General features: G+C 36.2%; 2 protein-coding genes across 2 annotated transcripts; one reads left to right on the forward strand and one right to left on the reverse strand.

Annotated features, from left to right (window-relative positions):
• Window positions 1-2: 2 nt before the first annotated feature.
• Window positions 3-12,164, forward strand: LOC117331509 (pre-rRNA-processing protein TSR2 homolog). Its single transcript, XM_033890248.1, has 6 exons — window positions 3-120; window positions 2,722-2,812; window positions 3,696-3,787; window positions 4,874-5,008; window positions 5,369-5,480; window positions 10,398-12,164. The coding sequence occupies exons 1-6, from the start codon at window positions 46-48 to the stop codon at window positions 10,457-10,459; spliced, it is 567 nt and encodes a 188-aa protein (XP_033746139.1). The 5' UTR covers window positions 3-45; the 3' UTR covers window positions 10,460-12,164.
• LOC117331508 (F-box only protein 7-like) lies at window positions 12,165-22,592 on the reverse strand. The gene is made up of 10 exons (XM_033890247.1): window positions 22,448-22,592; window positions 19,440-20,013; window positions 17,917-18,157; window positions 17,233-17,316; window positions 16,509-16,598; window positions 15,950-16,002; window positions 15,551-15,674; window positions 15,145-15,182; window positions 13,863-14,040; window positions 12,165-12,777 (listed from the first exon to the last, which is right to left on the reverse strand). Exons 1-10 carry the CDS (start codon window positions 22,558-22,560, stop codon window positions 12,596-12,598), a joined length of 1,677 nt encoding a protein of 558 aa, XP_033746138.1. The 5' UTR covers window positions 22,561-22,592; the 3' UTR covers window positions 12,165-12,595.
• Window positions 22,593-24,188: the final 1,596 nt, after the last annotated feature.

A 24,188-nucleotide genomic window follows, 5' to 3' on the forward strand; every position in this document is an offset into this window, starting at 1 on the left:
ACTCGGAACACCTTTGGTATTTTCCATATGTGATATTCGATAAAGATGGCAGCCTCTACTGAAAACACGTTGTTCCAGGTTGCTGTGCAGAGAGTACTTGATAGTTGGACTGTATTGCAGGTAAGAATAGTTATTCAAGTGAAATGAACTTCTATGCCACCACAGAAACATTAAAAAACAATTTTTAATATAAAATTAAGGTGGATTCAGTACTCCTCATCAGCTCATAGTCATAGTATGCCAGCATAAACTTTGATAATGCTGTATCACAAAAATATTCAATATCTTCAAATATAACGAAATACTAATAGAGTATAATATGAATGAAGCCTTAGAAGAGCGCAGCTATAATCACCTGACTCGCTCACCGTTAATCAAGAAGGAAACACAGGAACCTGACAATTACAGTCTATGAAGGGTTCTATGAACGTGTACAGTATAAATTTGGACCTATACTACCGCAATGTGAATAGACTAAGCTACCATATTTTCAGATTTCTAGACTTTTTTTCGGTGGGGTAAAGCCAGGGTGTTAATTTAGAAGAACTACACAACGCGCCTGCAAAATATGCAAAAAAACTAGCTATAGGCCAATAATCAGGTCGGGGAAACCCCGAGATCGGCGTATAATACCTCGATCGGCCTATTATACGTATACGCCGATTGAGGTATGGATTTGTTACTAAAAATAGCTCAAATTAATTTAAACTCATCTTTTTAAAATTTTCTATCCAAGTCGCATGAATTTATGACAAAATAAATAATATTTTGCTGAAATATGTTTAATGGAAGCAGTGGCTACTTAGAAACTTGATGCCGCCGTAGTAACACTACCATCGTAACATAGGCCATATAGACCGGAAGTATTACATCTGTTTTCAGTTCTTTCCCGCACTCAAATAAATTTAAATTTTGTATTTGTATAACGTTTAATGCCTAAATAAATGCGACTTGGATAGAAATTTTTAAAAAGATGAGTTTAAATTGATTTGAGCTATTTTTAGTAACAAATCCATACCTCAATCGGCGTATAATAGGCCGATCGAGGTATTATACGCCGATCTCGGGGTTTCCCCGACCTGATAATAGGTCCTGATGTGACTTACATTGTCAGATTGTCTTCACATTGCATTGTCGGATTCCAGATCATCGTACATATCATATCCGTGATGACATGTACACTGCATATATATGTACTGCAACATTTCATGCTATGTGTGTAACATATAAGTGCAAACGATAATTTTCATCATGCATACAACAGGAAAGCGAATGCAACACTAGTTTGATCATTTGAACAAAAACAAGACTGGGAAGACATAGATAAACACTAATACAGTGGAATTATTGTAAATGTTTTACAAAAAAATAAGCTCTCTAAATTCTGTAGATTCTGATTATAAACCATTTATAAGGTAGCACACTACAGTAGGCCAGCCTGGGCATGGGCAATTTTTTTGTTAAGCAAATAACTCTTGTATTATGATATGCATCAGGGCATCCAGTAGACCCTTGAGAGTATGTTTTTGACTCCCCAAATTGAGATCTGACTCTTGGGTTTGAAGGGAAATGTCTAATTGACATATGTTTTGACCCTTCAGATTGCTCAGAAATAGTTATTTGACTCCTGAAACTGCTAAAAGTCAAGGGTCAACTGGATGCCCTGTGCATAAAAAATGAAAAAAATAAATGTACACTATAATTGGTATATTCAGTATGAAGTACATACAGGCTTCACATTTGTTAAAACAAAAATTAATAAATTGGTTCCGGATTTTAAATTTCCGGATTTTCAGAAAGTGTGTTTACACAGGAAATTTAGTTTTGGCTTCAGCGAAAAATGGAAGCCCACAGAAAAGGTAAGATAGCAGGAAAACTTAATTTACAACATATGTCAAAACAAGATTAATTCTGTCTTTGGGATAGAGATATTTAATTTCAAATAGGTTTCAGAGAAAAAATTGTGTAGAGAATTGTGTCATTTTGGGTCAAATATCATAATATTTTTCAATTTTTGAGCATTTTTTAAGCCATTACCATGGTATTCACAGCTCTAAAAATCACAGAAAATATAAGTTTACTTATCCTTCAGAGCTGTAATAAAATTGCAAATGTTGTACAGATTACAAATATATATACAATGTACTTTATTAGAGGTAATATGTAGAGATATAATTAACTGGCAATGTTTATACATATATCTAAAACATGTGCCATATTTTTCATTTAAGTAGCTAATTTTATCTAATTCAAATATATGATTTCATATTGAAATTTCTGTTTTTAATGTTTCAGTAACTGTTCCTTAACAAATATTCAACATCAAAATGTTTGTTGAGGGGTTCATCATTCATTAGAAACCGTATTTCTCTACTGAAACACCTTAAGTTAATCTGAAGATTTATGATGTTTTACAATCCGCCTTTTTGAAATCAGATATGGGTCGACTAAACAGTTTTTTAAATGGCCTATAAAACATCAGAAAGCTTCAGATTTGTAGATAGTGTTCATTTCTATCACCAGGTAAATTTTACTGAAATCAGTTTTGCTGTAGGGAAAATTGCTTTGATGGGGACAATTGCTTTTCTCATTAAAAAAATCAAACTTATTACAAAAGTCTAAATCTTTTTGATAAGTTATTTCTGTTTAAATTCCATAACCTCAGTCTGTAAACCTACAGAATGAATTTGCTTTTATAAATTGTTATGATGTCTGTCCTAGCTGGCTGTAAGTCACGGTTTTGGTGGAGCAGATAGTCGAGAGAAAGCCCAGTGGATGGTGTATGCAATTGACCAGTGGTTCAAGGAAAATAGTAAGTTTCTCAAGATTAAAAAAAATACACTTACATTTATTGTATATGTTATGAATTCTTACATGAATTAAAGCACTTTCTATCAATAATGTAAAAGAAATGCATACTTGTATCCACTATCCAGTGAATACAATATTGAAATGCAATTTTATGTCACAGCAAAGTCTACAAAGTTTGGAAGAAATTGGTTGACTACAGAGAGATGTAATATGTAAGGGAAATAACTTTTGCAAAAAAGATGTGATCAAAATGCCACTCAAGAAAACACTACTACATGTCTATACAAGAAATATACATGTATCATGGTTACTGAGCCTATCAAGTTCTATCTTCCCTAGCCAAGGCTTCTAGTACAGAGCTATCTTTTCAACTATGTCATGGCATTTTACTTTAAAACATAGATGTACAATATTTGGGGAAACATTTGGAGTGTTCGATCAATTGATAGAAGTTATTGATCACATATCTCATCAAAATGACACAAGCCTCTATGTGTGTTTGTAAACATCAGTGATGAAGTACATCTGTAATACTCCTTTAAATTTGGTTGGTCGAAGATTTCTTGTGTAAAGGGCAGTAATTTCGAATCTCTGTTAGAGGGCCAAGGGTGACGACTATATATCTGCCAAGGGTTCATGGAGTGCAACACAATCAGAAGCCTTGGCTAGCAAACATGAACAAGTTTCAAAGGGATCTCATTCTGTTAAAAACTGTGGGAGCAGATCTCCAGGCAAGATTCATATACCGAGGGCAATAACTTTCTGCAAAAGTAGTCAAATCAAAATGCTGTTGAGGGAAACAAAACTAAATGGCATGCTATATATATATATATATAGCTAATAAATTAACGCTTGCTAAGTTTCAAAGTAAACTTTACTTTCAGAAAACATTGAGACCTACGAATTAGAAAACTTTTTGGAGGATGTAATGAACCACGAGTTTGACACGATTATAGATGATGGAAGTCTGCCTAGAGTAAGTCTTTATAATTATGGTTTTATGTTACAAACAATATTCTGCATGTGTGAAGAGGAAGCAGTTACAGTATGGCCTCAGTTTTATAGGGTTTTCACAATATCAAAATCAGATGTTACAATACTGTACATATATGCATTGTGCCTGTGGTATTATCTCTTCACAAAAGTAAGAATAGGCATGGGTTCATCTAACCTAGGGCATGGGTTCATCTTACCTAGGGCATCAGTTCATGTTAACTAGGACTGGGTTCATCTAATTACCTAGGGCATGGGTTCATCTAATTACCTAGGGCATGGGTTCATCTAATTACCTAGGGCATAGGTTCAACTTACCTGGGACATGGGTTAAACTTACCTAGGGCATGGGTTCATCATACCTAGGGCATGGGTTCAACTTACCTAGGGCGTGGGTTCATCTAACCTAGGGCGTGGGTTCATCTAACCTAGGGCATGGGTTCATCTTACCTAGGGCATGGGTTCATCTTACCAAGAGCATGGGTTCATCTTACCAAGGGCATGGGTTCATATCCTACCTAGGGCATGGGCTCATCTTACTTAAGGAATGAGTTCACTCTTACTTTGGGAAGGTTCATCTTTCTTGAGGCATGGGTTCATCTTACTTAAGGCATTGGTTCACCTTTCTTGGGGAATAGGTTCATCTTACTTTACAAATAGGTTCACTTACAAGGTACTCATTTTGATTGTGTTATTGTCTACTAGAATTATTAATACAATGTATTCCTGAATTTATTCATGATTATGTAATACCACTAAACACAATTCTTCAATTATTGAATGTGGTAGGTCTGTCAAACATTTAGTATACAGAATTAGTTCTTGCACAAATTGATCGTATGTGCATTCTTGGCATATAATTTCACATTCAGTGAGGGATTGGAACTCACAGAATTGTCTTGTCTCATAAAATCCAGTTCCAACCAGTTCCATTGATTAGGAAATGGCAATTGAAATTCCAAGAATATTTATCAATTGGTCAGCTATATTCTGTAGCCGAAGAAAGAAGTGGGATGTGGACGTCTTGATTGAAATTAATGTTTGAAGTTTGTGTTTACCTAATATTCAGATATCTACCCTTGTGTGTGGACTGTACTTTCTGAGCTGTGAGGGTAGGGTAGAAGAACTACAGGAGAAAATACAGTCCCTTCCCCGTGCTCAGTTACACGGGTGTGTGGGTGCTCCCACTCAAGGGGAAGACGAGGTAGGTACACATTCATCTAAACAGGAATGCAGACAACACATGTGGAGTTTTATCTAAAATATAGCAAAGAAAACTTGGTATATGGTAAATCAAATGTTCCCACAATGTTTCCTTAATTATTTCAAGAACAAGGCTGAAAAGTTTCATCTAAATGTGAATGGTTGAGTTATAAACCAATAATAACAGTGATCTTGACCTTGGTGTTCGGGGTATTTCTGCAACCATCTGTATATCTTTTTATCCAAATGAAATCAATAGCCAAGATGAAGGTAGCAGATGATCGAGCGATAGCTACCATAACACCTACTTCCTAAAAGTGTTTGTCAGCTAATGTAATAATCAAACTTTGTTTTAATAAAGGATGATGAAGATGCTGATGATGATACCATGGATACAGGAGGGGCTAGTGCACCTCCTCCTCCAGAACCTACCTCACAGTCAGGAGAGGGCAGTGGGACGGGGTCTCAGCCAGGTAACCATGGCAACTACTGTACTGCAATTCCACTACAGCAAAAACTATATCTCTTTACACAGACCTGTCAAGTGTCTGTTTGACTAATTCTCATTCCATTCATATACATATGTTGTATATGTTTACACTATATAACAAGAGATCCCAGAGGGATCTTGGCGCCCACCATTGAATGATCTTTATAGGTTCCATGTCAGATTGATATTTTCTCTACTTTTCCCTTCCTCTAAGTCTTACTAATCTGTGTAAATTCAGAAACAGCCCTCTAGTACTTTTCAAACAAGGGGAACCTATATATAAAATTTAAGATTTAGCAATAATGGCCGTCTGTCGGCCATGTTGTTTTCGGATTGGTCCCAAAATGCAACACCAGGGACCAAGGGGAACCTACATATGAAATTTGAGAAAGATCCCTTCAGAAAGATAGCAATAACAAACTTCAATCGTCAAAATACAAGATGGCTGCCTGTCGGCCTGGTTGTTAGCTCACCTGCCCGAAGGGCAAGTGAGCTTATGCCATGGTGCGGCGTCCGTCGTCCGGCCGTCTGTCCGGCCGTCCGGCCGGCCGTCCGGCGTCAACTTTTTCATTTAAACAACTTCTTCTCAATAACCAAGAGGCCCAGGAACTTCATATTGGGCCTGTAGCATACTGGGGTGAAGGGCTTCCAAGTTTGTTCAAATAATTGACCTTGACCTTCATTCAAGGTCACATGGGTCAAATAGGCTATAATCTTCAAACGACTTCTTCTCAATAACCAAGAGGCCCAGGGACTTGATATTGGGCCTGTAGCATGCTGGGGTGAAGGAGTACCAAGTTTGTTCAAATAAATGACCTTGACCTTCATTCAAGGTCACACTGGTCAAATAGGCTATAATCTTCAAACGACTTCTTCTCAATAACCAAGAGGCCTAGGAACTTCATATTGGGCCTGTAGCATGCTTGGGTGAAGGGCTACAAAGTTTGTTCAAATAAAAGTAATTTTGACCTTCATTCAAGGTCACATTGGTCAAATAGGCTATAATCTTCAAACGACTTCTTCTTAATAACCAAGAGGCCCAGGGACTTGATATTGGACCTGTAGCATGCTGGGGTGAGGGGCTACAAAGTTTGTTCAAATAAATAACCTTGACCTTCATTAAAGGTCACATTGGTCAAATAGGCTATAATCTTCAAACAACTTCTTCTCAATAACCAAGAGGCCCATGGACTTGATATTGGGCCTGTAGCATGCTGGGGTGAGGGGCTACAAAGTTTGTTCAAATAAATGACCTTGACCTTCATTCAAGGTCACATTGGTCAAATAGGCTATAATCTTCAAACGACTTCTTCTCAATAACCAAGAGGCCCAGGGACTTGATATTGGGCCTGTAGCATGCTGGGGTGAAGGGCTACAAAGTTTGTTCAAATAAATGACGTCGACCTTCATTCAAGGTCACATTGGTCAAATAGGCTATAATCTTCAAACGACTTCTTCTCAATAACCAAGAGGCCCAGGTACTTGATATTGGTCCTGTAGCATGCTTGGGTGAAGGGCTACAAAGTTTGTTCAAATAAATGACCTTGACCTTCATTAAAGGTCACATGGGTCAAATAGGCTATAATCTTTAAACGACTTCTCAATAACCAAGAGGCCCAGGGACTTGATATTGGACCTGTAGCATGCTGGGGTGAAGGGCTACAAAGTTTGTTCAATTAAATGACGTTAACCTTCATTCAAGGTCACATGGGTCAAATAGGCTATACTCTTCAAACAACTTCTTCTCAATAACCAAGAGGCCAAGGGACTTGATATTGGGCCTGTAGCATGCTAGCGTAAAGGGCTACAAACTTTGTTCAAATAAATGACTTTGACCTTCATTCAAGGTCACATGGGTCAAATAGGCTATATTCTTCAAACAACTTCTTCTCAATAACCAAGAGGCCCAGGGACTTGGTATTGGGTCTGTAGCATGCTTGGGTGAAGGGCTACAAAGTTTGTTCAAATAAATGACCTTGACCTTCATTAAAGGTCACATGGGTCAAATAGGCTATACTCTTCAAACGACTTCTTCTCAATAACCAAGAGGCCCAGGGACTTGATATTGGACCTGTAGCATGCTGGGGTGAAGGGCTACAAAGTTTGTTCAAATAAATGACGTTGACCTTCATTCAAGGTCATATTGGTCAAATAGGCTATTTTCTTCAAATGACTTCTTCTTAATAACCAAAAGGCCCAGGGACTTGATATTGGGCCTGTAGCATGCTTGGGTGAAGGGCTACAAAGTTTGTTCAAATTAATGACCCTTGACCTACATTTAAGGTCCCAGCTTAAATCTGTAAACAATAATTTTGCGATAGCCAAGAGCCTCCTAGACCAGATATTAGGCCAATAAAATGCTGGAATGAAGGACTAGAAAATTTATTGATATGAATAAACCTAGCTTACTATGATAATCAGCATAGTATCTGTAGAAATGACCTCAATCAACTTCAAAGTTGCTGTAGAGCCAGGTGAGCGATACAGGCCCATTGGGCCTCTTGTTTTCTGACTGGTCTCAAAATTCAATCTGCATAACTAGGCACAGAGGGCAACCTACAAATGAAATTTCAGAAAGATCCTTTCAGCAATTTCTGATAAATAGCGATAACAAACTTCAATTGTCAAAATCCAAGATGTTTTCTTATTGGTCCCAAGATGCAATATGCAGAACTACAGTCCAAGGGGAACTTACAAAAAAGTTTGAGAAAGATCCCTTCAGTACTTTCTGAAAAATAGCGATAACAAACTTCAATTGTCAAAATCCAAGATGGCTGCCTGTCGGCCATGTTATTTTCCGATTGGTCTCAAAATGCAATATGCATAACTAGGCACCGAGGGAAACCTACATATGAAATTGGAGAAAGTCCCTTAATTACTTTCTGAGAAATAGCGATAACAAACTTCAATTGTCAAAATCCAAGATAGTTGCCTGTCGGCCATGTTGTTTTCTGATTGGTCTCAAAATGCAATATGCATAACTAGGCACCGAGGGAAACCTACATATGAAATTGGAGAAAGATCCCTTCATTGCTTTCTGAGAAATAGCGATAACAAACTTCAATTGTCAAAATCAATGATGGCTGCCTGTCGCCCATGTTGTTTTCCGATTGGTCTCAAAATGCAATATGCATAACTAGGCACCAAGGGGAACCTATATATGAAATTTGAGAAAGATCCCTTCAGTGCTTTCTGAGAAATAGCGATAACAAACTTCAATTGCCAAATCAATGATGGCTGCCTGTCGCCAATGTTGTTTTCCGATTGGTCTCAAAATGCAATATGCATAACTAGGCACCAAGAGGAACCTACATATGAAATTTGAGAAAGATCCCTTCTTTAGTTTCTGAGAAATAGCGATAACAAACTTCAATTGTCAAAATCCAAGATAGTTGCCTGTCGGCCATGTTGTTTTCTGATTGGTCTCAAAATGCAATATGCATAACTAGGCACCGAGGGAAACCTACATATGAAATTGGAGAAAGATCCCTTCATTGCTTTCTGAGAAATAGCGATAACAAACTTCATTGTCAAAATCAATGATGGCTGCCTGTCGCCAATGTTGTTTTCCGATTGGTCTCAAAATGCAATATGCATAACTAGGCACCAAGAGGAACCTACATATGAAATTTGAGAAAGATCCCTTCTTTAGTTTCTGAGAAATAGCGATAACAAACTTCAATTGTCAAAATCCAAGATGGCTGCCTGTCGGCCATGTTGTTTTCCGATTGGTCTCAAAATGCAATATGCATAACGAGGCACCGATGGGAACCTTCATATGGAATTTCAGAAAGATCCCTTCTTTAGTTTCTGAGAAATAGCGATAACAAACTTCAATTGTCAAAATCAAAGATGGCTGCCTGTCGGCCATGTTGTTTTCCGATTGGTCTCAAAATGCAATATGCATAACTAGGCACCGATGGGAACCTTCATATGGAATTTCAGAAAGATCCCTTCTTTAGTTTCTGAGAAATAGCGATAACAAACTTCAATTGTCAAAATCCAAGATGGCTGCCTGTCGGCCATGTTGTTTTCCGATTGGTCTCAAAATGCAATATACATAACTAAGCACCAAGAGAAACCTACATATGAAATTTGAGAAAGATCCCTTCAGTGCTTTCTGAGAAATAGCGATAACAAACTTCAATTGTCAAAATCCAAGACGGCTGCCTGTCGGCCATGTTGTTTTCCGATTGGTCTCAAAATGCAATATGCATAACTAAGCACCAAGGGGAACCTACATATGAAATTTGAGAAAGATCCCTTCAGTACTTTCTGAGAAATTGCGATAACAAGAATTGTTTACGGACGGACCACGGACGCAGGGCGATTTGAATAGCCCACCATCTGATGATGGTTGGCTAAAAAGTAGACATGTACAATAGAAATGCTATTTGAACCACATCCTCTAAAAATGTTATTAACCGGGTTAATAGTCAAAAGTGCTATTCACCCAATATGAGCTATTTAACCTATATTCAAATTTTCACAGCTATTTGCTTAGTTCATTCTGATTGGACAATTCATTTGTCATAAACCCTCGGATCTCCAAGACAATCTTCTTGAAAAAAAAACATTAGGAACACTGGGGGATATCAACACTGGTTGGAGAGAAGGAATAATTTAAATGTTATTAAAACAGCACTTTTATTGTCCCTGTTGACATTAACTATTTCCCTTGACTTCGCATACAATAATGTATATCATTTCTCAATTCCGTGGAGTTGGTTTTTATGGTAAATATCTTGACTTATAGTACACTCTAGCATAATTATAGCATTGTTATATACTAGCTATTGATTGATCAGGTGATATCTCAAGATTGCTTTCTACTTCCGTTTATGTTACATGGCATTGTACTAGCTTGTCTGTATCCACAACATACTGTTTTTGTTTTTAGGAGATCCAATGGAGGAAGAGGAGGATGGTTGGCAAGTTGTAAGGAAAGGAAAACGGCGATGAAAATAAAACACTAAGTGCAATATGCCAGAGTCGGCTATCCTCCTGTCAGATGGGATGATCTTCTGGGTCAGTAGAGTCGGTCATCGTCATGTCACTTTGATCAGACGGGTCAGTTGATTATACACCAGCCCCAAATGGTTCAGCAGCTCAGAAATCATGATATCATTCTCGTCTTCATCATGTGCTTTGTGCCTGTTAAAATCCGCATGAAAGACATACATGAAAGTAAGATTCCGCAGGAAAGACAACAGACAGTTCAGATTAAGGAATAAACTGTTGTTAGACCTTTTGTGTACAAGAAGAGTGGTGTGTGCTTTATACATGTACATCATATCATTATTTGTAACATCCAGACATTATTGTCAGTTTACTGTAAAATATGACACAAGATAATGTGAGTTTCACTACAAACCTATACACCAGTCTTGGGCTCAGATGATTTATAGAGCACACTGGCCTTACTGTAAAATGTTTTAAACTTACCATCAAACTGCTGACAGGGAATTGTATAATTCCATCAGTGAAAATGTATGCATCTCTGTATCAATAAACCTCCAACCGACTCTCTCAAACACTAACATCCAGTGGAGACCAGGATTCACATGTGGATGGTTGTCAAGGTTTTGTGGCATGTTCATCAATATTAATGTAGCTGCTGCAATTCCTTCTGAGTGAATCATTTTATTCTAGCATTTCCATGGGATGTTGACAGTCCGCTTCACATGGTTTAACTTTCATTATCATTGATAACAGAATTCATTGAGACTGTACCAACACAGTACTTAAATGTGACCCTTGAGGTATAACAGTTTACCAGTACAATACTATGTGTATAATATAAATTATTAAAGTAGTAAATGTATTAGGAAATTTCACAAATATGTTTAATTAATGAGTGAAACTTATTAAAACAGGCCTAAGATAAGTTTATTAAAGAGATCTTATACAAGGCACTCCTGATGGAGAGCTGGTCAAATTCCATGAAAAATTTACTTCATGGTTATATCCACATTAATTGTCTTAAACTCTTTGTAATCAGTTATGAAAACGAACTTTCAACCCATTGATAGATTAAACTTGAAACTTTTCTGTTTAGATGGAATGCATTGTGTATTGTTGAAAGAAGTATCAATTTGTATTCATTATACATACACATTATAAGCTGTTGTAATTTATGATTTTTATATATGAATTTAGAAATGGTAATTAAATACCATTTTCATTGTATCAGTGAATGAATTGTTTTTTGTTTTTTTTTTCATTCATGGATTCATTTTTTTTAATTTGTAAGTGTTGACATACATATATTAACATTTTTAACAAATTTTTAAGTGCCGACATCAAATCGGTCTTTATAAATGGGTTACTGGTATACCAGAAAAATGACATAAAAGTTTCTGTAGTAAACATTTATTTTAATGCTTTGCAGTAGAAACATTTTTTTTAAACTTCAAAATTTATTTTTAATCTTTGAGGTTAAAGTTTGCCTCATGGATCAACACTAATTATACATAGCTGTCAAAGCATCGGACAATTTTATTAACATTCCTCTCATAGACAAGGTTTACTCAACACTCATCAGTAAACGATGATATATACAAAGTTACAGGGGCTATTTTGTTATTTTGTTACATATTCAATTAGAAACTGTTGCATCAACTTTGAAAATCTGCAGTACAACAGAATAAAACTACAGCACACCTAATCAGTGGAAAAATGATTTATGCCTTATAAAACTGATGCTTAAGAACATCCTTTTCTTCCATATGAAATACAACCAGGGACCAGTTGTTCAAAAGGTGATTACTTTAATCACTTGATCAGGGAAAATCTCATTTCTCATTTACTTCAAAACCCGAGTGTGTGTATTCCTCAAAATAAGCAGGTATGAAGAGACTGATGGCTGCTATAGTTTTATAAAATTTTGTCAAGTTAGTTTAACCAGAAATGATTTCATCAGGATTTCAAAATTGTTATTAAATTATGATTAGCCTAATCACTTTTTGAACAACTGGGCCCAGAAGTCTTGCTCACCATGGGATGAAATTCATTCTTATGACAATATTTTCATCCTTACTGACAAAAAAGTGAAATACAAGTCCATGTACCCTTTTTATCCATTAACCACATTGTCCACTAGAACATCTGCCTTCCACCTAACCCTCCACCAAATGGCCCCCTTCTGTCTCGCGGACCGCTGTTTCTTCCTGGTTGGAGACCGAGACCAGGCAAAGGTCCTATAGGGTCAAAGCGGGGTCGAAACAAAGCACTGCTGGGCTGTGTTCTGTGTTCAATCAGGGAGTTTGGCATCATTCTCCCTGTAATGATCAAGAGTTTGACAAGATCAAATCAGGAAATTTGAAACAAACAACACTGGCAATACATGCCGTTCTGAAATGTTTGTTGTGTCACAATCTGATGGTGGGATGGCCAAATTGTCCTTCATGGTCAATCTGTCTATTGTCGGTCTGTATTAAACAATATTTGTCCTTCAGACATGGTAAATCTGTCTTAAAACAATATTTGTCCTTCAGACATGGTAAATCTGTCTATCGTTTGTCTGTATTAAACAATATTTGTCCTTCAGACATGGTAAATCTGTCTATTGTCGGTCTGTATTAAACAGTATTTGTCCTTCAGACATGGTAAATCTGTCTATCGTCGGTCTGTATTAAACAATATTTGTCCTGGCTATTCATTGAGAAGTAGCTGAAAGCTTTCAAAATTGACAAACTCTAAAAATTGGAAAACTCTCAAGATTGAAATACTCTCAAAACTGAACATGCACATCAAAGGACAAGAGAACTTAAAAAAAAAAATCAACCCAGAAACCTATAAGCCAAATATTTTAATTTTTAGGTTTTTAAGGTATGATTGAAGTTTGAATGAGTGTTTTGACAAATTTGATCTCTGTAACTTTGAAAAGGGGCCAAGGGCATTTTCTATTGCAAAATCTGTTGTTCCTCATCCTAGAAAAATACCAGCAAAACATCTTCATTCTAGTCCTTAGTTTATCAGAAGTCAATTGAGTGCTCAAACAATGTTGACCCCTATGACCTTGAATATGGGTCAAGGTAATTTCTTTTCGCAAACTTAGTTTGGCTCCATCATAGAAAATCTTTCCAGTCGCAATTATTAGTTCATCAGAACAAGTCAATTGAGTGCTTTCACAAATTTGACCCCTGTGACCTTGAATATAGGCCATGGTGATTTTTTGTCAAAAAACTTATGTGTCAACTAAGGAATCTACCAGCCACATACATATAATGTTTCTTGATTCTCAGTATTTAAGTTATAATCAGATGTTGCATGACTGTTTTAATAAATATGACACCAAAGACCTTGAATATAAGTCAAGGACTCCAATATACTGAAAGTATAAATCATTATTACGAGAACTCACGATCATAGTGGCCTAATACTGGATCTAGATCATGGTCTCCGTTGAGAATGCCAGGGTGGAAGGGTCCAGGGGGAGGTAATCCAAAGGAAGGAAGCACTGGAGGACCAAACATTGGCATTGGGTTCCTTTTCCATATTCTTCTCCGTTCCTTCCTCAGCCGGTACTCCTGTCGGTACAGCTGTTCATTCACAAAAATATATATCAATATTGTGTCATCAACATCAGTACTGGTGTCTGAATGTTCTCTATAGCAAATAACACATGTAACCACTAGTAACAATGATACTGTTAATATAAAACACCAGTAACAATGATACTGTTAATATAAAACACCAGTAACAATGATAGTTAATATAAAACACCAGTAACAATGATACTGTTAATGAAAAACACCAGTAACAATGATACTGTTAATATAAAACACCAGTAACAATTATACTGTTAATATAAACCACCAGTAACAATGATACTGTTAATATAAAACACCAGTAACAATGATACTGTTAATATAAAACACCAGTAACAATTATACTGTTAATATAAACCACCAGTAACAATGATACTGTTAATATAAAACACCAGTAACAATGATACTGTTAATACAAAACACCAGTAACAATGATAGTTAATATAAAACACCAGTAACAATGATACTGTTAATATTTAACACCAGTAACAATGATACTGTTAATATAAAACACCAGTAACAATGATAGTTAATATAAAACACCAGTAACAATACTGTTAATATAAAACACCGTATACTGTTAATATTAAACACCAGTAACAATGATACTGGTTAATATTAACACCAGTAAATATATGTACCTAACAATGATACTGTATATAACACCACACAGAACGTTAATTAAACAGTAACAATGATACTTTAATATAAAAACCAGTAACAATGATACTGTTAATATAAAAAAAACAAGAACTGTTAATATAACTGATACTGTTAATATAAAACACCAGTAACTGTCAGTAAACAATGATACTGTATTTAATATAACATGATAGTTAATATACACACCAGTAACAATGATACTGTTATATAAACCACCAGTAACAATGATACTGTTAATATAAAACACCAGTAACAATGATACTGTTAATATAAAACACCAGTAACAATGATACTGTTAATATAAAACACCAGTAACAATGATACTGTTAATATAAAACACCATTAACAATGATACTTTAATTATTTAACACCAGTAACTATGATTATGTTATTTTAGCACAATCAGAGCCTTCTTTATTTCTTTGTACCTACCTTGCTCCAGTCTTGTGCCAAATTATTGTTATTTCGATCTGGAATGAAATGTTGATTTTAAGATAGGGCATATGGTATTTAATGATAAATTCAAATTTGTCATAATAACAGTCTTAACCCAGGTGACACTGTAAACAAAATCCTTGAATAAACACAATGTACTCCAATCAGTGAATCGTTCTGTAAAAATCCAGGAGTTTTAAATGCAGTCACAAAAGCGTACACAAACATTGGATTCCTCATAGGTTGGTAACGTTCATTGACCAGATATACTCCCACATTACCATATCGGTCCTGTATTAAGCCTGGGAGGCCAACAAATCTAGACTCAAACGTTGGAGGAAAAGAAAATCAGCATATATATATCTATATTAGATTATGTAAACATTTATTTTTGGTAACTTACTGCCAAAATCTTTCAGATAAACACGTCTCCAGGCATATCTGTCCTTGCTCAAATGATTGAATTCCTTACAAGTCTCCGACATATTAAGCAAACTCACAACATCCAACATTCCCAGAATCTTCAGCTAAAGTTGGAAATAGACAAACAAACAATGCAGGCAAATTTCCTTCTAAACATCGCAATCTGATCATAATAATCAATGTTAATAACAATTTTAAATAATCATGTATTTCCTTTTGAATTACCACATCTAGAACAGACAAGTCAGCAAGTGTCTTGCTGTGTGTAAGACTAACAATGAACTTGACTTAAGTAGTTAGGCTGCGTCCAAATTTAAAGTTTCAAAAGTATGGGACTAATCTGAGTATGTTAAAAAGGTGATGGCACCACCACACTTACTTTGACTTCGTGGCTGACAGCAAAGATCCCATAGAGTGGAGGTAGACCTTGTCCTGTTGACAGATATATTACAATATATGCCATTAATATTAACTTAATCATTATTACAAACACAATGAATGATTTATATATCACTGTACCTGAGTGTATAATGGTGATATCCATTAATGTACCTGGAACAAAGTGTACGTTTATTCTGAAATTACAATCTTAAGTTCCAGACTGACACCTGAAAGTTGGGTAGTGTTATAAAAGCCAGTAAAACTACAATTTGGTTCCTCTTCACTTACTAGTGTAATATCCTGTCCTATCTGTAATTAAATACATGACATAACACCCTAACAGTAAATGAAAGTGTTATCTATAATGAGAAGTATGTTAAGATTATGCTGCCTACGTGTGTAAATTATAACAATTAACATGCATCCTGGTATGTTTTAACTTTTCAATTTCAAAATACACTTGCCTGAAAGTAGTTTCCAGACAGAAATTCCTACAGTAATAACTGTGTAATTTACAGGACTTTTGAGTCTTAGTAGAATAAACCAGTACTACAAACCTGCTCTGTAGTGCTGAAGCATTGGAAGGGCTACTACATCCTTGAACACTCTTGACAACTTCTCCAAGTTTTGATAGCAGCCAGCAGCTCCTGTCAAAAGCCATTGTACATGTAGTTCCAAATTGAGGCATATTTAAAGAAGTACATGTATACTAAAGAAATATTTGAAATTTGCAAGTCAACAAGTACCTCACTGAGATTTCCATCAATCTTTGTTGTCAACATCAATATTCTATTTTAGGAAGGTGACCTTGACAGTGACCTGAAGAACTACACCGAATATTGATGTAAAACTGTCTATAGGAAACAATGTATCAACACGTGAATTTTAGGAATTTGAATGAATTCTGAACAACGTCTGGAAACCAAAGATATGGATAAATGAACAGTATGATTACTATAGGGCACACACACATGGACAAAATTAATGTTCTAATAATCATGGCATTTTGTCCATCACTTGTCTGTTCATAAACAATGCTCGCAGAGACAGCTCCTCCATCAGTGAATAAGTCATTGTCCATTGTTGGTCATTATATAACTAAAATTACGAACGAACCAATGTCACAGCCAAAAGGTACTGCTCCTGAATGGAAAATCAAATTGAGGTAAGACTTTCCCTATATTGAATTCTACAAAGTCAGCATACGGTTCTAGCTGAAACACAGAATTTGAGATGAAAAAAGCCTTACAGGTGAATATTTGTATGATAATTAGGGTATACCTTTATGAGATGTGGTTCTGATGAAATCCTTTGTGTTGAGGTTTACACGGCATGACCAGTTGTCCTCATTTCCTCGCAGTTGTCCTTAAATAAACAAAGTTTCCAAAGCTAATATCACATGACTACTGAAACCATCACAACATAACAACTGAACACTAAAACAAGTACACTGTATATCTCTAACTGTTGATTGAGGTAAACTTTTAAGTAATAATTCAGATGAATTACATTGATGTAAAATGAAAACTTGGTACAAACCAAATGACAGTTAATGAATTGAATAACTTGGTATCTATACCAATATAAAAACTGTTACATAAATGTACCTGTAGATAGATAGTCATGTTACAATGAACAAACTTGTTTCCAGTGTGCTACTTTTCATATCTTAACATATTTTATACAGTACAAAAATGCAAAAAATCTTATTTAACTTTTGAGATTTTTCTTTTAAATTATTGATAACCTAATACATAATATCATATTCATGGTAGAAAGCACTTAAAACTTTTTTTTTAAATCTTAAGCATTACTGCAAAAATATGTCATGCACAGTACTAGTTACTTCATCCTAAATGCCATCAAAAGGCTAGCGTTTCAACTTCTGCTGTATTCATATATATAACTTGGTGGTCCCTTATCAATATCGAAAACTGTAAATGCTCGTTATCATTGTACCCTCACCATGCACCACCAGGACTGGACCCATAGGAGCACAGGTTACAACAAAACTGGGAGTATTCTCAGAACAGTTGGTCTGTACATGTGTATAACACAGGCCATATTGACCAGGCTTATCTCGCCATCCTCCTGGCATATCTCTGTCAGGGCCAGGGACATCACAGCTACCATGTAAAGTACTGGTATCAGGATTTATCTGAGAGACAGGCTCATCATTGGCCAAACTTTTCTGAACACTGGATATCTGTAATGAATAGAAGCAATGACATGAGATAAAGATGAAATGATATTTTACAAAATTTCAAATGTAAAAAAGTTACCTGGGTATACGTATACATAAATCATGAATACATGGAACTACAAATTGGAAAAGTTACTTTTAACAATTATTTAACCCATATATAGCGCAGTAATCAACTGAGTGTACCACATTATTATGATATATAATTCCACAGCAATGGATAGAAGTACTTTACTTAGCATTATATTTTATTATCAAGCTAGGCTAATTATGTCTCAAGTTAACTTTTAATTGAAACAAAAGGCCCATGGGCCTTAACAGTCATCTGACTATAAAGACTTACAGCCGGGAGAATAACACCCCTTTCTACATTCAGTAAAATCCCACTAAAAATCAGTTTTCAAAACTTTAAAGACAAACTGTAGCTAAATTTTCCAGTCTCAATCATAAATAAGGACACAGCAAAGCACGGCATTCAATGTATCCCCTGTGTCCAGGTGTTGGAATGAAAACCCAAACAGAATACATATATATCAACCTTATAGTAAGAGTTTATATCTTGAAGTAGATGCTATGTGTGATTCACTTGAAAAGACACAACTAGGGCACTAACCTTATATATATATGTATACAGAAAATCTTGTAGAGTTGAGTGGAACGGTTTTGAAGTTGTAGCCCGGAAAGGAAAGGAAATAGTAATTTTGTGTTTTTGACTATGTTTCCATGGTAACAGAGAAATAATAAAAATATAGTTAATGTAGTAGATGTTGTAGAGTTGAATGTGGTGTTGTGATGTTGAGTTGAACGCTTTTGAAGTTACAGCCCAGAAAAGCCCTCGGTGGACTCATGCACACAGATAGAATTCAATATCCCATGCAAACACGTTTTGTGGGGAATGAAAATTATGAATGTCCTCCCCAATGATGTTTCAGACCAAATTTGGTTGCAATCCACATTAAAGAGCATCTATGTGTAGCATTTTAAGGCTAAACTTTAGCTAAGTCCTCATTTGGAGCCCTGCCCCTTTGTCTCCTTCTGATGGAACCAGCCTCGTTGACGTAAAGTACGATTGTTCTCCCCCAATGGTGTTTCAAACCAAATTTGGTTGGAATCTGATTTGGCATTGTGTTGAATTTTGAAAGTAAAAGTTAACACACAACACAGGGTAAGATGATGTATGAAACATGATGGATATAGGTCATCCTGACCCTTCAGATCATCTATTAAGTCAAAGAAATGAACATGCATGCTTATGTCTATTTTAAACCACGTTTAACACTATTACCTTTTTTACAGTAGTGTAGCCAGTCTCCAACATTAGGACATGTAGGACAGTACACAAAGCCTCAGTAGGACATGTGATGGCAGCACTCTCGTACACATCACTAAGAATGGCTGGTACAACCAGCCCATGGCTCTCTCGACATAACACAGGTTCATTCAAATATCTGTTGACCACACTCAGGTCCACATGTTCATCTGTAGTGCTACCTGTTTGCTCTTGGGTGTCCATTTCTGATACCTGCTGGCAAGCATGAATATTTGTCTCTGAAGCACTAGACGTTGATTGCTGGTTTGAACCTATAACATTTTTGTCCAAATATGTGTCCATGAGGGCGGAATTTGTTGCCCCAGAGCGTACAGTCTGTGTGAAGTTACCATGACTACCTACTCCTGATGACTGTTGCACTGAATCTGTCCATTCCTTAGACAGAAGTTGTGGTTTACTGATAGGTATGGCTGTATCCACATCTCCTGAGGCCACCACATAAACAAGGTCTCCTGACACAATTCCTTGGCTAGCCAGAGTCTTGTTGACATCCAAAGAATCTTTTTTATTAAGACTCAATATGAACTCCCTGAAATGAAATATATAATGAAAGTTACAAAAACAAAGACACATTACATTGCATAATGATTATACTAACACTAAATAGTTGGAAAATTAATGGAAAACATTAGCTACAAAGCTGACAATATACAATTCAATACAGTTAAAATAGTTACACAGTGAAAGTAACAGAAATACGTGGAAGCTAAATTAAATATTTGTATGGATGATTCTGGTCACAGGTAGAAATGGTCATAAATATGTGTTATCCTTTTTATGGGTTGTTTAAAGCTTCTTATTGAACCAGATTAATCTACTGGGTATGCATGACTTTACAGTATAGCTAGGCAGATAGTCCATGTTTCCAAAAATCTGTAACTTATGATTTTGCACTTTAATTTGAAATTGGCTGATATAACCTCTCAAAGCCTCCTTCATTCTTCCAACTGATTTTTTTTATCTAAAGTAATCAATGCTTACAAGGGCTGGGCATCCCAGTGTTTGAGAGAAAATGATTTCAAATTCTAGACAGACACTAGCCATTTCTGCTACCTGGCCACGGATATTCTGCTCAGTCCAGTTTGGCAAGTTCTGTTCCGATTATGATTTTCGTAATGAATGCCAGACTGAGAAACAACTTTCAAAATAATTAGATGCACTGGAAAGTGTAAATATATTTAGGTATCAAAAAAGATGTGTACTAATAAATATAACATCCCTTGAGACAGGTTGGGAAAACTACCAACTTGGAAATAATACCCGAGTCTGTACATATAAAGGAACTCGACACGTACAACTGGCTCTATACCTTCCTAACACAGTGTCAGATGATATAGTGACCTTCCTAACACAGCGTCAGATGATAGAGTGGCCATTGAAAGAAAATTCTATATTTCCCTTACTGGGTCCCTTTTCTCCCACCCAGAGAGTGCAATATCCTTCTTTTATACAACATTAGGCCTAACTCCTCTTGCCCAAAGGGAACAACATTCTCCATTTATATATATACAACATTAGATCTCCTTTGCCAAATGATGATTTAGACCAAGTTTTATCATTCAGGACACTGGACTGACGATGGATGTACGGCGGGTGCTGCATCTTGGCATAAACACTGCCTATATAGCTATATATCCTTGTGTAAAAAAAGCATATATATCCCAGATATGTTCCATCCCCAATTACGGCACCATAGTTTGGAACCCATACACCAAAAATGAAATTGACAAACTTGAAACTGTTCAGCGACTGACAGCCAGATTTATCACCAACAATTATAGAGCCAGGGAGGAAGGATGCGTCACAAGGAGATGCTAAAGGACCTGAAACTTTAAAAAATTTAACACTTTAGACTAGGTGTGTGAAACAAACAGTGACCTTCGATTCATAAAACAAAATAGTTGAGAGAATGTTACCATCAATACCCCTAAATGAATACTTAGCAAGGCAACAGCCAAAGAGAAGTTTCAAAGCAAAGTATTTTGAAAACTACATCACTTCAAACAAAATGGAAAATGTCATAAAAAATTTAAACCACTAACAATATACTAACACACAACTGTGGCCAATACAAGAATTCATTCTTTTTACGCAGTTATAGACTGGAACCATTTTGATGATGAAACAGTGTGTGCCATGAATGCCCCATCATTGAAGCCTTTTGAAAATGCATTCATACACCAAGTGGGAACAGGTACTACAAGGTATTATGATAGATCACAGGTGCCTGACTTGTTTTATAAAATAATAACATATAAGAGTACATATAAAATATATGTACTCTTATATGTTGTTATTTTATAAAACGAGTCAGGCACCTGTGGATAGATAGATATATACATTTTTTACACAAGTTGCATTTGGTGGTTTTCGGAGACAGGTTGTTTTGCACAGTAAATTCTGTTTGCCCTAGGTTGTTTCACCCTAAAACTAAAATTTTATTGCGAAATCTTGTTCGGTATTATATACTAACTTTCATTTAAGTATATCTTTGATTCACAAATCAACTGTCATCAAAATTAATTTAATGTTGTATTACGAAGAGTGGCAAAACATTGATACCCTGCAGATCATCCAGAGTCAAAATTATGTGACATGGTCACAGGGACATGACTAGTCTTACATTAAAAAAAAGATAGCCAGAAACACCTATGTATATACTTGGTACTGTTTTTCTGCCTTTTTTCTAAATACCAGACTACAATTGACTATTGTACTAGGAAGGGATAATGAAAAATACCCGGTCTCGTTTGACTTCCCGAATAAGCATTTTATTTTTAATTACATGAAATATTTTTAATTAGGCATTCTGCTTTGAAAGCCATGCCTTGGATCACCTAGTAGCTCGGTTGAAGCTCTCATCAAAATATTAGACTAGATCTACCACGGAATTTTTCAAATCAGCACAATTGCAGTTCAGCTGCCAACTCAGCTTGTCTAACATTAGTTACAGGTCGTATTACCCTTTCAAGCGCGGAAACAATTCTTGCACCACATCATATATGCTCGAAACCAAGCATGTATCATCTAATTCCTGAACTTTCGTCTCCCGACCAAACTTAATACGGAGTTTCATTTTTCGTTCGTCTGGTGTTTGTTTACTTCCGGTGAAGACAAGGGAAGATAACTCTAAAGTATCTTTCTTTGTCAAAAGTAATTTATATATTGCTTTATGGAAGCTAGAAAGCCTTGATTGCAAATTGTAATTTTCTTATATTTCAACTTGATATATAGGTCTATCCATTTCTTTTTAGCCCACCATCATCAGATGGTGGGCTATTCAAATCGCCCTGCGTCCGTGGTCCGTCGTCCGTCCGTCCCTCCGTCCGTCCGTCCCTCCGTCCGTAAACAATTCTTGTTATCGCTATTTCTCAGAAAGTACTGAAGGGATCTTTCTCAAATTTCATATGTAGGTTCCCCTTGGTGCCTAGTTATGCATATTGCGTTTTGAGACCAATCGGAAAGCAACATGGCCGACAGGCAGCCATCTTGGATTTTGACAATTGAAGTTTGTTATCGCTATTTCTGAGAAAGTACTGAAGGGATCTTTCTCAAATTTAATATGAAGGTTCCCCTTGGTGCCTAGTTATGCATATTGCGTTTTGAGACCAATCGGATAACAACATGGCCGACAGGCAGCCATCTTGGATTTTGACAATTGAAGTTTGTTATCGCTATTTCTGAGAAAGTACTGAATGGATCTTTCTCAAATTTCATATGTAGGTTCCCCTTGGTGCCTAGTTATGCATATTGCGATTTGAGACCAATCGGAAAACAACATGGCCGACAGGCAGCCATCTTGGATTTTGACAATTGAAGTTTGTTATCGCTATTTCTGAGAAAGTACTGAATGGATCTTTCTCAAATTTCATATGAAGGTTCCCCTTGGTGCATAGTTATGCATATTGCGTTTTGAGACCAATCGGATAACAACATGGCCGACAGGCAGCCATCTTGGATTTTGACAATTGAAGTTTGTTATCGCTATTTCTGAGAAAGTACTGAAGGGATCTTTCTCAAATTTCATATGTAGGTTCCCCTTGGTGCCTAGTTATGCATATTGCGATTTGAGACCAATCGGAAAACAACATGGCCGACAGGCAGCCATCTTGGATTTTGACAATTGAAGTTTGTTATCACTATTTCTGAGAAAGTACTGAATGGATCTTTCTCAAATTTCATATGTAGGTTTCCCTTGGTGCCTAGTTATGCATATTGCGTTTTGAGACCAATAAGAAAACAACATGGCCGACAGGCAGCCATCTTGGATTTTGACCATTGAAGTTTGCTATCGCTATTTATGAGAATGTACTGAATGGATCTTTCTGAAATTTCATATGTAGGTTTCCCTTGGTGCTTAGTTATGCATATGGTGTTTTGAGACCAATCTGAAAACAACATGGCCGACAGGCAGCCATCTTGGATTTCATTGACAATTGAAGTTTGTTATCACTATTTCTGAGAAAGTACTGAATGGATCTTTCTCCAATTTCATATGTAGGTTTCCCTTGGTGCCTAGTTATGCATATTGCGTTTTGAGACCAATCCGAAAACAACATGGCCGACAGGCAGCCATCTTGGATTTTGACAATTGAAGTTTGTTATTGCTATATCTGAGAAGGTACTGAAGGGATCTTTCTCAAATTTCATATGAAGGTTCCCCTTGGTGCCTAGTTATCGTTTTGAGACCAATCCGAAAACAAC

This window comes from Pecten maximus, chromosome 7, assembly GCF_902652985.1.
Source record: "Pecten maximus chromosome 7, xPecMax1.1, whole genome shotgun sequence".
NCBI classification, from domain to species: Eukaryota; Metazoa; Mollusca; class Bivalvia; order Pectinida; family Pectinidae; genus Pecten; species Pecten maximus.